Source organism: Rutilus rutilus (assembly GCF_951802725.1).
Source record: "Rutilus rutilus genome assembly, chromosome: 8".
Taxonomy (NCBI): domain Eukaryota; kingdom Metazoa; phylum Chordata; class Actinopteri; order Cypriniformes; family Leuciscidae; genus Rutilus; species Rutilus rutilus.
In genome coordinates, this window is record NC_140222.1 from 9,118,266 (window position 1) to 9,135,132 (window position 16,867).

The window sequence follows — 16,867 nt, forward strand, 5'->3', positions numbered from 1 at the left end:
AATGAACAAAAAACACTAAATTGGGCAAAGTCTATGAACGGGACGGTTATTAATGTGTAAGTTTTGAGCGTCGATTTAATGGTGTTATTTCGCAGTATATCCCCCTACTGGACGCATCTGGAACAGCAGGGGCGTAAAACTGCTGGGGCGTAGATCTACCGGCTCCAGGTCTGCAGCCTCCCCCTACTCGCTTGTGCGGCATGCTTGGTCGTCTGATTCAAACAAACGGAATTTCAGCCATGTTAGATACTGCACTGCTTTTCGCTGTTCGTGACAGACACAAGCAAAATAGACATGTATGTTTCAGCATAGTGGAAATCATCCAGATAATTCACCAACAAATGCTATTCGGTGTAAATACTCTCTATGTAAATCGCCTTTCGCTTTTTTTAATCGGCTCTTACTGTAGATCTCAGTTTGAGTGTGCAGCTTAGAAACGGTCTCTGACCAACACTCACAGGACTTTAATAACTCTACGGATCATCTAAATTCACGCAACTTTACATCAACATGAAGAGCGCAATTAAACTTGTTCTTTTCCCATTTTTCGCGATGGGTAAGTCCGTTTTTTTAACATAGATTCAGCACTTTCGGTTTCGTATTTCTATGCGCATTTTCTTTTCCATACTTTATTTTTCCTGCTTAGTTTACATTATACCGTGATCACTTTTATCAAGATGTACCGCATCTTTTTGTATATTGTTAAAAAACAATGATTACATATCTGTCACAGGCAGCTCACAGTAATATTTAATGTAGACAGTGTCCATGTTTTCAACTGTTGCATTGGTCACAGTTGTTGAAGCCAGATATAGGCCTAGTAAATATTTTTTTACACTCCTATTTATTTGCAACCCTGTTATTTGCTTTAGGCTATTTTGTAATGTTATTATATACATTCATTAATTTTAATGTAATCTACCGCAAATCACAAGAGATTTCCACTGTTCAGAATCTGAGTGTTTTATAAGTTTCAGTAACTGTGTTTGTTCTTCAGGTGTGTATGGTGCTGATGAAGTGAAGACAGTGTCAGCGACGGAGGGAGATTCTGTCACTCTAAACTCTGGTGTTACTGAAATACAGCGTAGTGATGACATGGAGTGGAGGTTAAATGGAAATCGTATATTCAGAATCAGTAGTGACAGCAACAATAAGGTCACATTATTTGATGATACTGAAGGGGCATACGGAGGCAGACTGCAGCTGAACCAACAGACTGGAGATCTCAAGATCACAGACATCAAAACCACTGACTCTGGAGAATATCAACTACAGATCAGCAGTACCAGAGGGTCCTCTCAGAAGACATTCAGTGTCAGTGGTGAGTGTTTTTAATAATGTTATTTACATAGTTATCTCTCTATGAACAATTTAAAATCTCTGAAATTTGCATGTTTACAGATGCAAAATCTGTACAGTCAAGCTGTGTCATTTATAGTTTGTCAGCAAACGTATACAAAGTATTTCAGTTAAAAATTAGACATTTAATTAAAATAATAATGTTAATATCTATCCATCTATTTGTCAAGAAAATTGACATCAATCACTTGATATTTAATTCAACTGCTTTATTATTATAGGATTTATTTAAATTCTGTGGTAAAAGCAAAATATACATGATTTTTGGTTTGTTGGTAAATGATTCATCAATCAGTGAATGGTGTCCCTCAAAACAACTGTGAGACCGTTTGTATTTTTGTGTTGTTGGAATGAATTTAGACATGGGTGTAGAGGTTATCCTATAGTGAATTTGACCTATAAAGACAACTGAGAATGTCTGTATTTCATTGGCTCTGTGATGCGCTCTGTACAATACAGTTGAATCTGACCTGATGGAGAAAAATCAGGTTTCCAAATAATAGTCATACAGTTGTTTTTCAATAGTGAGCTTGTTAAAGTTCTTTTTTTTATGAGACCAGCGGCGCAGACAAATCAGCTGGGAGTCAAAATTGTATATGACATCTCAGGTGCAGTTTATTTAGCAAACAAACATCTTAATAATAAACAGTGAGAAAAAACATGACTGATTCATTTAATTTTACATTACATTTAATTTTAAATCTGTTGTTAAGTGACAGCAATAATTAAAGTTTGCAAGCACAGCTGCCACAAAATGATTATTGTTCCTGGTTCATCATTATTAAGATACTCTTATAAAGTAGCAGTGTTTGGGACAGACTTCAAGTATCACCTCCGCTTAAAGGGTTGGTTCACCCAAAAATGAAAATTCTGTCAGTAATTACTCACCCTCATGTTGTTCCAACCATGTAAGTCTTTCGTTCATCTTCGGAACACAAATTAAGATATTTTTGATGAAATCTGAGTGCTTTCTGACTCCTCCATAGGCTTTCAGAGAGGGACCGAAACTCGCCGGCCCAGAATAGTTATTAAAAACATCGTTAAAATAGTCCCTGACTACAGTGGCTCTACATTAAGTTTATCATGCGACGACAAAACTTTTTGTGCGGAAAAACAACAAAAATAACGACTTTATCCAACTATTAGTGTTCTTCAATGTGGGCCTCTGACGAGAGCATAGACAGTAAAAGAAATGGACACAGCGACCCCATTGGATTCAACGGAGACAAAGTGAAGTCAATTAGAAGCACTAACTTCCTGATGGCTGAGCGTACTGCGCAGACTCAAACTGAGCTTGACGACGTAGATGTGACGTGATCAACCCGTCTGTCTTCTAGTAGCTGTGCCAAGCGAAATCTGAATCATTCCCTTCCGAAACTTGCAGAGATGGAGAGTGTGAGTTGGAGCTGTCCATGAGCAGGAGCAGGAGAAACTTTTGCTATGTATTCTGATTAATTATTTTGTCATTTTGCCTCCACGTCCCCCCGATTGCGCGCGAGCTTCTCCTCCTGTCCATACGGTAATTCTCTCCTGTGCGACAGAGAGTCGCGTGGTTGTGACGCAATCGTTAGCCTATTTTTACAAAAATTGCTTCTACGGGGCCATAACGTAAGATACAAGGTAATGAAGCATTTTATACATTTTCATGTTTCTTTAGAAATAAATAATGGAAAGAAATGGAGTCTTTAAACGCCTCAGATGTAAAGTTATTCGATGTCAAAGTGACGCCAAAATGAATGGGATGTCAATGGGATGCTAACAGCAGGTGGGGGTCCGCTAGCCAATGGCGGCGCCCGGGAGTACCTTCAAAATAATAGAAAACCCTGCCCCCCTGGACGAGAGTTCACGGGAGCGCCAGGACGCATGCGCGAGAACTGAGATCACGGCGTTCTTCTTCTACTACTACTTGTTACTGGCTGCTCACTCCTTGGGAGTATTACCGCCATCTACTGTACAAGATGATATAAATATCCAACTGTGTCGGATACGGGTGCGGGTCGGACACGGGGGAAACACGGGTCTAAAACAATCACATGCAAACGTAAAAATATATGCATATTTTTAGGAACACGTCTACAAAAATATTCCTGTATTTCAAGTTGATAAAATAATTTAAAATCCACATCAGTTTATTTGTGCCCACGCGCCACGCCCTCCCAGGAATCTATAACGTTACCTACTTTCAGTTTTAAAAATTCATCATAACCGCGCGCGCGCGATTTGCTTGCACTGCAGTCGTCGAGATGGATGCTGAGGAGTTGAAGAAAAGAATAGCTAGTGGAGATTGTAAAGTTGTCGACAATACGTCATCAAACGTCAAGTCCAGTGTGTGGGAGAAATTTGGAGTTATCTGAAGAAAACAAAGGCTTTGCTGCATGCATTTTCGTGTTGGATTATAGCCGCAAATGTGGAACTTCGCGCAGTTCTAAGTACTTCAGCGCGCAGATAACTGTGGTAACAAAGCAAGCAGTTCTGTCGAACAGTATTTTTCTAATTTAACACTAAGTATGTGTGGTGTGCAAGGCGTGTTTGAACCCAAAATTGTCTGATGTAGGGTAGACGAAACTGCGTGGCAGATATAGTGTTGTAGCCGCATCTGTTAGGTTACTCAGTTTTGTGGTACTTATGTATGACCTGGCAATAATTGTAATTGTGTCTATAATGTGATTGGCTAAAATGATTTTATTTCGGGTGCGGGTTGGGTGTCGGTTCTATTTTAAGCGGGTCGGGTGACAGGACACATCAGATTGTGCTTGATTCAGAAAGAAAAGAAAAAAGGAAAGAAAAAGAAAAAAAAAACAAAGAAAGAAAGAAAGAGAAAGAAACGTCCTCTCACATTCAATTGCTTTTATTTTCAGCAAATTTCTTAATGTGTTAATATTTGTATTTACATAAAAAGTAAAACAACTGAGAAAAAAAGCTGAACAAATTTCACAAACATTTGATGAACAGTAATATAATAATGAGTCCCTGAACAGAGCGGGGGTCCATATCAAAAGTAGCATCAGTATCTTGTGTTTCCATCAGCAGTTTGTGTGTGGACCTTCTGTGTTTCATCAGTTCCTGTGTTCATTTGTCCTGTTTCTTCTTCTTCTTCTTCCGTTTTTTGGCGCGTTGCATTCTTAGTGCTTATCGACACCTTTTGTCCTGTTTCCTGCCACTCCTTTGTTTCTATGGTTACTGTCCTGTGTTTGGTTGTTAATTTTATCCCTTTCACCTGTTGTCTATAATAAGTGTTTATATTCTGACTATTTTAGACCGGTCATGGCTACGGAGTAGTGGTTTTTTTGTTTTTGTTACTAGAAAAAAAAAAAAAGTTAGTTCTGAGAAAAGATCGTGCAGCAAATGTCTTTAACAGTTAAACAGGAACTCTACCCAAAAATATTATTGTGAAATGAATGTTAATCTCTCAATCTTCTACTGATCTACTGAGATCATCACAACTTTCACCAAGCAGCTGAAGACAAACCTCTTCCACAAGCACTTGAGAACAGTTTCTTGTGCGTTTATACCTTTACTGAGCTCAGGATCTAGTCAATATAATCAATATAATCACAGAAAACATTTATGATGTGATCTCAGTCAAAATTAACTAAATCAAAAAGCCTAGTTAGAATGTATTGATTTTGCTGCCGGCTTTTGTCCTCAGTTTCCATGTTGGCCCCACATGGGTTAGTCCAGATGAAATGAACACTGCTCAGTGTGAACACTACAGGCTGTTAAATGTAACGCTGAATCAGTGTTGGAGTTAATGAGATAATTAAGTGATTACTTGAGTGATGACTGAGCATTATTAAAGATAGCTGATGATAACAAGGAGAATCAGAAGAAGACAAGAACAGAAAAAAGCGAAACACAAGAACTAAAACTGACTTCCAGCCACAGCCTTAGTCCGCTAGAATTTTCATTTTTGGGTGAACTAACCCTTTAAGGCTATGCTAACCAGCTAAACCGTGAGCCTCTGTTGATATGGACGGTTCTTTGACCTCTGTTCAGGGACTGATACAGTTGTGGTTAAAAGTGACGTCTGGAGGGGATGTTTGCACAATATTTTAATAACACTTCAGGTTTGATTAAACTATCAAAATATAAGGAGTATGTGATTGTATTGTATTTTCTGCTAAGACAGAACATGAGATCAAACACCCTGCAATAAAACAATAAAACTATAACTAATCTGGAGAGAATATCTCAAAGAAAGAGCACATAGGACTTCTCTTCTCGCTTATACTGTAGTTGTCTAATAAACCTGAACGATTGTTGATGAATGCATTTGTTCTTCTTTTGTAATCCGCTTTAGATAAAAACATCTGCTAAAAGCATAAATAATGTAAATGTAGTGTTGGTGAAACAAGCTTTGCGAACCAATGCTCTCTCTGAACTGGACCGGAAAAGATTTATTAGATTAATCTGGTGTATTGGGCCATCTAGTGGCCACAATGATAATACTTCATTGTAGCGCTTTCTTCATTTTCATTTTTTTTTTAAATTAAATAATGTGATGTTGCTATTCTATTTTGTTTCATAATTGTATGTAGCAACTAAATGCTGCAAATAAAAATGTAAAAATATTTGTCATGGAAAATACGCATGAAGGGATGAACTACAATCCCATGATGCAACATTTGCATCAAGAAAAATCAACATTTGCATAAAGGTAAATGTATATAACATGAATTATATATAATAAAAAAACACAACATAACATAACATTAAAATATTGTAAATTATTGCACTTGCATTCTTCCCTGCCATTACAAATGATATAAAACTATGTATGTATAGCGTTCATTTTAAAATGTTATGTATTTAGTCCTGTGATGATTGTTTTAATTTATATTACATATTATGTATCTGCATCCATCCACTAATCTTACTGACTAGTGCTGGCTACTTGACAATTCATAATTCATAGTGATGCAATTCCCCCTCCCCAGGTATTTTGAACAGCAGTAATATATAACATATATAATATAAAATGAATTTGCAAGTATATACGTATTCAAAATTACAAAATAAACATGAACTGATCAGTACTTCTTCAATCAAGTACTTTTGTACTAATTATACTCAAGTTAAATTGTAAAGGAGTAATTAAAACTTTTAATGAAGTAATATTTTATTAGGGTGTGTATACACTGATCAGGCATACAATTATGACCACTTTCAGGTGAAGTGAATAACACACTGGTTATCTCTTCATCACGGCACCTGTTAGCGGGTGGGATATATTAGGCAGCAAGTGAAAATTTGGTCCTCAAAGTTGATGTGTTAGAAGCAGGAAAATGGGCAAGCGTAAGGATTTGAGTGAGGTAGACGAGGGCCAAATTGTGATGGCAAGACGGGTCAGAGCAAAAGAGGTTCAAGGAAGGAATAGTGGTGAACTGGAGAAAGGCTCAAGACTCATTGATGCACGTGTGGAGCGAAGGCTGGCCCGTGTGGTCCGATCCAACAGACGAACTGCTGTAGCTCAAACTGCTCAAGAAGTTAATTCTGGTTCTGATATACGGTGTGATAATACACACTTCATCTCAGTTTGTTGTGTATGGGGCTGCATAGACCAGTCAGGGTGTCCATGCTGACACGTGAGCATCAGAACTGGACCACGGAGCAATGGAAGAAGGTGGCCTGGTCTGATGAATCACGTTTTCTTTTACATCACGTGGATGGCCGGGTGCGTGTGCGTCACTTACCTGGGGAACACATGAAACCAGGATGCACTATGGGAAGAAGGCAAGCCGGCGGAGTCAGTGTGATGCTTTGGGCAATGTTCTGCTGGGAAACCTTGGGTCCTGCCATCCATGTGGGTGTTACTTTGACACGTACCTAAGCATTGATAAGCATTGATGCAGACCATGTACAGCCTTTCATGGAAACGGTATTCCCTGGTGGATTGTGGCCTCTTTCAGCAGGATAATGCACCATTCCACAAAGCAGGAATGGTTTGAGGAGCACAACAAGTTTGAGGTGTTGACTAAGCCTTCAAATTCCCCAGATCTCAATCCAATCGAGCTTGTGTTGGATGAGCTGAACAAACAATTCCGATCCATGGAGGCCGACTCGCATCTTACAGGATTTACAGGATCTGCTGCGAACATCTTGGTGCCAGATACACACCTTCAGGGGTCTAGTGGAGTCCATGCCTCTACGGCTCAGGGCACTTTTGGCAGCAAAAGAGTATCAAAACACAATATGTGTTCTCCGTTATTAACATTCAGCTGATTTCAGCTTGGATTGAGTACATGAAACAATTCTTAACATTCTTTGAGTGCTTGGAAACAGTGAATAATTTTGCAAAACAATTGGTTCAATGGATTCAAAGTTTTGAAATGCTTTGTTTCTCCCATCACTGTATGCATAACAAGATTGCCCAAATTTTTAACTGACTTAAAAAGACAAGCTCAAAGTCACCTATAATAACTATTGTGTATGTATGTGTATGCGAGGAAATGTCTTTGCACACACGCGGTGTCCCATTGTGAAAGCCCACAATCCACTTTAACATTTAGACAATGTCTCCTCAAGAACATCAGGACTGTCCGCTTTGAATGACTGTGATTGACAGAGCAATAACAAATGTTTTTCTCATGTTTTAGCTGCTCCTACGCCTGTTCCTTTCTCATCATCATCATCATCATCATCATCATCATCATCATCATCATCATCATCATCATCATCATCATCATCATCATCATCATCATCATCATCATCATCATCATCATCATCATCATCATCATCATCATCTATCGGACATGTGCAGGTACCTCAGTGGACATATGAGCTTTTTTACTGATAGTGCCAGAAATGCATTAAATAAATATTATTCTAAAAATTAATCTAATCATGTCATTCTAAACAACAGGTTTGAGTTTTTGCAGATATCTTTTGCCGAAATCGGAGCTCCTGACAGAGAATTAAAATCAGCTTGTTGAAAATCTCAATTCTGTTTTATCATTGCTCATTTTTGTTTTTCAGAAGGCCACGCCCCCTGTTGTGATTCAGTTGAAGCTGTGCTGCGATTGGTCGTCACTGTGCTGATGGGCGTGGCTTCTGCGGCCGCTGCTGTTCTTCTGGTCAATGACGTCAGAGCTTCAAGACGTAAAACGGAGAAAACAGAAGAGATGTCATAACAATTGTGGCATATATTGGATGTAATCGTAAAGGTGAAAATATGTCTAATTGTTTAGTGATGTGAAACAAAGCTTTGCTTAACAATTCTCTATATTTGATGCCAAAATGGTGAATATTCTTTAATATTTAATTTTATTACTCTTTAATGCAATCTTTTTTTCATTCTGTTTCATAATGAATGCAGAACCTCCACAAAAACAAAAGTAAAAATATTTGCCACCCCAATAAATCACTGTAGAATTGAACTGAATATGACCTACTGAACTGATATACATCTATCAAGCATATGCATATATAATTGAATGGACGTCATAATAAGAATAAACTATGAATTCAGATTCAGATTGAATGACGGTTGAATAAAAACACATTTACAGCATGAAGCAGTTTATTTAAAACACACACAGTGTAAATGTACACATCATAACACAAGGGAAGAAATACAGTGTAAGAGACAAGTTTTCAGTAGACTTAATTCTGGATGCATTTTTCCTATTCATTTTCTCCATTAGGATTTCACTCAAATATTTATAAGTCATTAATCAAACCACCAATCTCCAATATGAATCACAGAACAAACTTTGATCTGTAGGAAAAAAATAAAAATAAAAAAGAAAGTTTATAAAAATGAGGAAAAAACACTGGTTTAAGACTGCTTGACATCTTTTATGATGGAATGAACTGCAATCCCATGATGCTCTTTTCTCTTTCTGGCAGCTAATGTAAATAAAGTGATTATCTTGTGGCATTGAATAAAAAAAAAAAAAAAAACATTCATCAGATATCATAAATATTGTAAACTTTTTCTTCTATATTAGTGATTTACATGTTTGCATTTTCAGACACTTTTCTCCAGAGCCAGTATATGTTGTGTCCATCTGGTGGCCAACACTACAGGGTGGGCCATTTATATGGATACACCGTAATAACATGGGAATGGTTGGTGATATTAAAGTCCTGTTTGTGGCACATTAGTATATGTGAGGGGGCAAACTCCTCAAGATGGGTGGTGACCATGGTGGCCATTTAGAAGCCACAAACAGGACTTTAATATCACCAACCATTCCCATGTTATTACGGTGTATCCATATAAATGGCCCACCCTGTAGAATATTCGTCAATATTTCATTTAATTGAATGCATCCATTTTATATTTCTTTGCCATTTACAGTTTCTAAATTAGTTTCATTGCTTTGCACATTTTCACTTTGCTTTGTTTTAATTACAGAACAAAGCTGCAAATGCTTTAGAAACATAATTGTATAGAAATATTTGTCATGCCAATAAAACACCATATAACACCCACCCATCTGATACACATCTATGAATCATATATAAGCCTGTCTTTGTAATTGAAGGGTTTTTATAAAAAATAAAATATAAATGAATCAATTCGTCCAGCAAACACTTTATTTATTAATTCGTTGAAAAGGGTGTTTTTCATGGCCACTGAAAAAATAAATAAATCTTTCTTAGCATGTAGGCCTACCACGCTTAGAGCGTGTAACAAGATCGAAAGAATAATTTAAACATATATGTAAATGCTTTATGGCTTTATGCATGTTTCTATGGCCTCTGTTTTCTCACATGTCCACATTTTTCACAGCAATAAAACCGTCTTATCTGATGGTCGCCATGGTTACTGAGGCCTCTTCTGCTCTCTTGTCTCTTTTCGGGGGATGTTTCATGACTAAGAATGAACTCATTTGTTAACTGTGTAACCCAATCTCTGTGTAAAAATTAAATAATGATGCTTTTCTAAAGTCATTTTTACCCCTGTTATCTGACTCCAAATAAAACAAAAAGATAAAATTGTCATTTTGACCCCCTAAACAAAACAGTGGTTTACTCAGTAATACATCTGTATTTAATATTTTGGCTTTATTCCTTTATCTTTCACCATAAAAAAAAAAAAAAAAAAAAAAATGTAGCCAGTGACCTCTGGTTGAGTTGGCTCAGAATGACCCTTATATGCTGTTGAGTAAAATGATCATGTTAGTATACCTGTGCCTATAAGCAGCTTCTGGTAACACGATCAGATGTGTGGAAGGTAAATGCAGAAAGCAAAACAGTTATCTGAATTCACATATTCATATTATAAGTTTGAATGTAAATAGAAGAGTGGAAGTTCTGCTTTTTTTATTTTTTTATTTATTGATAAAGTTCATTACAAATCCACAAAAATAACACCTTACTGGAAAAACATAAACACCTTGAACCTTCAAATGAGACTGACAGTACAGATGTTCTGGTTGGTATCATAAGCCACGTTCACACAGCAACAGAATACGGTTGTCTGTCCTGTATTTGAGCAAAGAGCCTAAAATTAATGATTTAACAGGACATTTAGATAAATATGTAAATAATTGGTAAATAAATTAAGCCACCTTTATTAACATAGTGCTTTATACAGTACATATTGTTTCAAAGCAGCTAATGATTATTCAAAGTAATATAACAGCAACAGCAAATCTTCTGACTGATGTATTAGTTTTATAAAAAGCTGTACTAACTGTTACCAAAAAAAAAAACAAAAAAAAAAAAACATTATTTAAACATTTTCTTCCAACCACTTGAAGTGGCCAACTGATACAATGGCAGAATATGATTTCCTTCCAGAAACAAAAGCTTGATTATTTTCTTTGGAATAACACATAAACCTGCTATCCAGATAGCATTGACATGGAGTCCTGACCACCGTCTTGTGTTGGAGGTTTAAAACATGAGAGCTCTTTTACCTGTCAATCATTTTGGATCGACATGCCTTGGGGGCGGAGCTTTGAAGAGAGAAGGTGTGGCTGAATATATGGGGCGTGGCCTAATTCAGTCTGCACAACTTTACAGGCTGTCACTGGTTTTCAGACTTGACTGGAACTATTTCAGACCACTGAACTGTTGAAGAACATGTTTCACACATTTGCTTTTTGCAGTTTGTGCTGTTGCTGTCTGGTTGGTAAGTGATAGAAAATATGTATAGTTGCATGTTATTTGTGTGGACCAAAACTTAAAATACAATATATGAAGATGTGTGAATTCAGATATTTTGCATATTGCCATTTATTTTCCACACTTTTTTTTTCTTTTTTTTTTTTTTTTTTCTATGCCAGTCTTTCTATTGTTCCAAAGTCTGTTGTCACTTCAAAACAACTTCAAACTTCAAATAAAGCTTTATTAAACCAACTTAAATTGGGGAAAATGTAACTAAATTGTAAACTGTGTGTTCTCCAGGTGTGAAGTCAGTGTCAGTGAATGAGGGAGATTCAGTCACTCTAAACTCTGGTACTGAACTAAAGGATGATGATGTGATTGACTGGAGGTTTGGAACTAACGGGCCTCTAATAGCTCATATCAATAGAGAGCTTGATGAGATCTTCATATCTAACGGCACTGATGGAAGATTCAGAGGCAGACTGAAGGTGGATGATCAAACTGGATCTCTGACCATCATGAACACCAGAATCACAGACTCTGGACTTTATGAAGTGACCATCAGAGGGAGCAAGACCACATTCACTGTTACTGTCTATGGTGAGTAGAGAATTACAGCTCACTCTATTATATATTACAGAAGTGCCATTTTATTGCCATAATTCTTCTCAATACTACAAAAAACTATATATATATTTTTTATTATTTGTGATCTTTGAAATTTCTCTATGACACTGTAATTCCATTGTAAATATTAATCTATATATAGGCTTCTAAAAACAGTGAAAACTGACCATGAGAAAAGCCTCTAACTTTTGTAGTGTCGATAACTTGTCCCTTTCACACCTGTCATACTGTCATAGTGTTTTAAAACTCATAAAGCTCACTCAGAAATGAAAGTCATGCAAGCAATGGCCAGGTGCAAATATGATGAACTACTGTATCTCCACACAAAAGCTTTTTATTTTTGCACACCGAGGATACTTTTACACATCAATGATATAATAAAATCTGAATATTTAGTTTTTCACGTATAAATGACACCATTGTCAAAAATGTATACAGCAATGTATTCTGCTGCCAGGCCAGTAGTTGGAAATGTTTGTAAAGAAAAACTAAACCTTCTAAAGACTGGACACATAATATACATGCACATGATGTCACCGTTTTCACAAATTCATGTTTTGGTAGTTTACACAGACACGAAAAAACTCATTTTATCACACTGATGTACGTTCAAATGTTCATCTTTTAAATAAGTTTGGTTTTAGTTAGTTATTTGATGTTGATTTAAAACGGGGGTGTGACGTCATGATTGACAGCTGTGATTGACAGCTTCTCTGAGTGAAGTAGTCATTGAGGCGCCAAAATACTTTTTTGAGGATTTTTGGGAGGAGATTGGAGTTTCAACTTTAATTTAGTAAATACATTTAATTCAAAACTTAAGCAGAGTAGACCAATCACAACAGACTGAGCCATCTGACCAATCAGAGCAGAGTAGACCAATCACAACAGACTGAGCTATCTGACCAATCAGAGCAGAGTAGACCAATCACAACAGACTGAGCCATCTGACCAATCAGAGCAGAGTAGACCATTCACAACAGACTGAGCTATCTGACCAATCAGAGCAGAGTAGACCAATCACAACAGACTGAGCCATCTGACCAATCAGAGCAGAGTAGACCATTCACAACAGACTGAGCTATCTGACCAATCAGGTCATTTTTTTTTTTACATTGGATGCTTGTAAATCTATTGTTGCAGACTCCAAAACAAACCTATATAGAAACCTTTAAAATAGCATAATGGGGCACTGCAGAAAGAATAGCACAGAATGAATAAAATCTGCAGAATGACAGCACATTTAATTTCATGATATTTTTAATGTATTTTACAGTATTGTATTCTACAGCTCAAACTACAGAAGGCCTCATTTTCAGATATGGAATATGAATGTAGTTTCATCTGTTGTTAGAGAGTGTGTGCATGAGAATGTGTTTCATTACTGGACGTTTGTGGTTAATGTGCTTTTGTGTTTGCATGTCTTGAGGCGTAAATAGTGTGAGTGTGTGTTTCTGTGAATCGTGTGGGGTTGAAGTGACTTCCACAATTTAACTTCATCTTTATGAGAAACAATTTTACAGTGGAAAAAAAGTACAGAATCAGTGAATGCTAATGTTTGACAAAAAAACTCTGTGTGAGATCTGTGAATGTGAAATATTGATATACTGTACATCATACAGTATACTATAAGTAGGCCTACGTGAACAGATAAGATTGATGTTCAGCTGCATATGCATCTCTCTATATTTCCATGATTTGCATATTAATGCTGTGAGCTTGCAGATAAGCAAGTTTCAGTAGAAGTTATTTCCAGCTCTAGCGAAATAGGAAGTTATTGTTATCATTTAAAAAATATATATAGGCTATCATATGTTGATCTGTCAATGACAAAACTATTAAAAGCCTCCAAGAAACTTTACTGCTTTTATATAGTCATTAATGGAAAGAGATGCTTTTGCCTGCAAAAGTTTATAATTACAGTCTTTTTTAAGGCTCTGCTAACCAGCTAAACCGTGAGCCTCTGTTGATATGGACGGTTCTTTGACCTCTGTTCAGGGACTGATACAGTTGTGGTTAAAAGTGATGTCTGGAGGGGATGTTTGCACAATATTTGCTTTTAATAACACTTCAGGTTTGATTAAACAATCAAAATATGAGGAGTATGTGATTGTATTGTATTTTCTGCTAAGAAATATCTCAAAGAAAGAGCACATGGGACACAGGCTTGCTCAAACTTCTCTTCTTCTTTATACTTGTCTAATAAACTAGGCATTGTGAACTGCAACGATTGTTGATGAATGCATTTGTTCCTCTTTTGTAATCCACTTTGGATAAAAACATCTGCTAAAAGCATAAATGTAATGTAAGTGTTGGTGAAACAAAGCTTTGGTTACCAATGCTCTCTCTGAACTGGACCAGAAAAGATTTATTAGATTAATCTGGTGTATTGGGCCATCTAGTGGCCACAACGATAATACTTCATTTTATTCTTTAATAACATCCATTTTACATTTCTTTGTTAATTACACTCTTTTCATTTTTTATTAATAATTTATGTGATATTACTATTCTATTTCGTTTCATAATTGTATGTAGCAACTAAATGCTGCAAATACAAATATGTGTCATGTAATATATTTATGAAGGAATGAATTACAATCCCATGATGCAACATTTGCCAAGATTCTTAGATTTTTTGTTTTTCTTCAAGAAAATCAACATTTGCATAGTATAATAGTAGTAAATGTATCTGTCTTACATGTGTACTATTGTCTGGAGGATAGTGCTAATATTGTCCTGCACAATGTAGCTGGTCTTAAAATAGCTGGTTTATCCAAATAGAAAAATATATATATATGAAAAGTCTCTTTCCTGAACCTTAACCTGCTCTGTTGAGCTGTGTGGGAGCAAGGGTCTTCATCTGACACTTATTATAATAACTCCTGTGATAAAGTGCTTGTGATGCTCATCTGTTGATGTGGAGAAAAACATCTGCTAAATGATGTAAATGTGGAGTGAGTTTCACACAGTTAACATGAGGTTTATTGAATCATCAGAAAGAGTTTTATTGCCAGGTGTGTTTGAACACACAAGGAATTGATCTTGGTATTGAAGCTTCCAGTCCACACATATAAATATAACAAGACACATAATAACATTTAAGAATAACAAATATATAAAAGCATAAAGACACAGATAGGTTTAGTCTGAATAAACATTTGCAGATAATTAACACATGTACAGTATTTTTAATAATAATAATAATATGAATAAATAAGACTAAATTTGATCTTAGTTGCAGATGTTTCAGTGCTCAGACTTCGCCTGAACTTCATCTGACCAACACAAATCTAACAAGAGTTATTATGCCAAAGTATTCGTTTTTATTAGTGTTTTCTATAAAGCATTTGAGTTGAAATCTCAAAAACAAATGATGAATTTTAGGATTTATTAATATTTAGGTCATGACTTTGTGAACTAAATCTGCTGTTAAAGCTGAGCTGTAAATGCTTGAATGTGGGCATGTTCATATCATCATCTCAACGTGTAGATTTTAAGAAAAACACACACAACATAACATTAAAATAACACAGTTTTTCCACTTGATTTCTTCACTTCCATTATAAATGATATAAATCAACCCACGGTTCCATATAACCTATGGCCACGTTAGGACTACGGAATCTCGGGAGAGAAATAAATAATAATAACAAATGATATAAAACTATGTATGCGTGTTCATTTTACGATGTTATGTATTTAGCCATGTGACGTCTGTTTTTATTGTTTGTTAACACACATTACATATTATGTATCTGCATCCATCACTACTGACTTTCATAATGATGTTAGACCCAGCAAGTACTTGACTTGTGTATTCATTATTTACATACAGCTCTTTTAAGCTTGGATTGAATACACTGCATTCTTCACATTCTTCAAGCGCTTGGAAACAGTGAATCATTTTACAAAACAATTGGTTCAGTGGATGTAAAGTTTCAAAAAGCTTTGTTTCTCTCATCACTATAACAAGACTGCCCAAATGTATGAGTGACTTCTTAAAAAGACAAGCTCAAAGTCACCTATAATAAGTAGACTTCTATGTGTGTGAACAAATGTCTTTGCACACTCTCTGTGTCCCATTGTGCAATCCCACAATCCACTTTAACATTTAGACACTGTCTCCTTAAGAAGATCAGGACTGACAGCTTTAAATGTCTGTGACTGATATTGCAATAAAAAAAAACGTTTTGATTTTTCTCATGTCTTAGCTGCTACTACGCCTGATCCTTTCACCAGCAGAGACACATCATCATCACCATCATCATCATCATCATCATCATCATCATCATCATCATCAGGATTGCCAAAATGTGAACATGTTAACATCACTGAACTCTGTCAGACATGTGCAGGTACATCAATGGTCATATGAGCTTTGTTGCTGATTTAGTGCCAGGAATGCATTTAAGAAATATTAATCTAAAAATGAAACTAACTTACTCATGTCATTCTAAACAACAGGTTTGAGTTTTTGCAGATATCTTTTGAGGATATCCGAGCCTCTGACAGATAATTAAAATCAACTTGTTGAAAATCTCAACTCTGTTTTATCATTGCTCATTAGTTTCTCCAGAAGGCCACGCCCCCTGTTGTGATTCAGTTGAAGCTGTGCTGCGATTGGTCGTCACTGCGCTGATGGGCGTGGCTTCTGCGGCTGCTGCTGTTCTTCTGGTCAATGACGTCAGAGCTGCAAGAGGATAACAGGAGAAAACAGAACAGATAACATTGAATTTATCCAGTTAACCCTTGTGTTATGTTGCGGGTCAATTTGACCCGTTTAGATTTTCTAGTTGTTGGAAATACTGGTTAACCTATGTTT

The 16,867-nt window shown here is 36.3% G+C and overlaps 2 protein-coding genes across 3 annotated transcripts; both read left to right on the plus strand.

Annotated features, from left to right (window-relative positions):
- Positions 1–238: 238 nt before the first annotated feature.
- LOC311294938 (uncharacterized protein) lies at positions 239–9,501 on the plus strand. Of its 2 annotated transcripts, XM_084416048.1 has the most exons (4): positions 239–556; positions 998–1,321; positions 7,956–8,119; positions 8,335–9,501. In XM_084416048.1, the coding sequence occupies exons 1-4, from the start codon at positions 511–513 to the stop codon at positions 8,395–8,397; spliced, it is 597 nt and encodes a 198-aa protein (XP_084272174.1). In that variant the 5' UTR covers positions 239–510; the 3' UTR covers positions 8,398–9,501. The 2 variants fall into 2 exon arrangements, with proteins under 2 accessions (XP_084272174.1, XP_084272175.1); XM_084416049.1 differs by lacking the exon at positions 7,956–8,119 and having other exon boundaries at positions 8,335–8,504.
- A 1,726-nt stretch (positions 9,502–11,227) lies between these two features.
- LOC311294937 (uncharacterized protein) lies at positions 11,228–16,785 on the plus strand. The gene is made up of 4 exons (XM_084416047.1): positions 11,228–11,443; positions 11,719–12,018; positions 16,257–16,400; positions 16,613–16,785. The coding sequence occupies exons 1-4, from the start codon at positions 11,395–11,397 to the stop codon at positions 16,747–16,749; spliced, it is 630 nt and encodes a 209-aa protein (XP_084272173.1). The 5' UTR covers positions 11,228–11,394; the 3' UTR covers positions 16,750–16,785.
- The last annotated feature ends 82 nt before the right edge of the window (positions 16,786–16,867 follow it).

Coding starts and splice junctions, on each gene's coding strand:
- LOC311294938 (XM_084416048.1), top strand. CDS start 511: ATGAAGAGCGCAATTAAACTTGTTCTTTTCCCATTTTTCGCGATGG. Junction 1,322..7,955: donor GAAGACATTCAGTGTCAGTG/GTGAGTGTTTTT, acceptor CTCATGTTTTAG/CTGCTCCTACGCCTGTTCCT. Junction 8,120..8,334: donor CATCTATCGGACATGTGCAG/GTACCTCAGTGG, acceptor TTTGTTTTTCAG/AAGGCCACGCCCCCTGTTGT.
- LOC311294937 (XM_084416047.1), top strand. CDS start 11,395: ATGTTTCACACATTTGCTTTTTGCAGTTTGTGCTGTTGCTGTCTGGTT. Junction 12,019..16,256: donor ATTCACTGTTACTGTCTATG/GTGAGTAGAGAA, acceptor CTCATGTCTTAG/CTGCTACTACGCCTGATCCT. Junction 16,401..16,612: donor ACTCTGTCAGACATGTGCAG/GTACATCAATGG, acceptor ATTGCTCATTAG/TTTCTCCAGAAGGCCACGCC.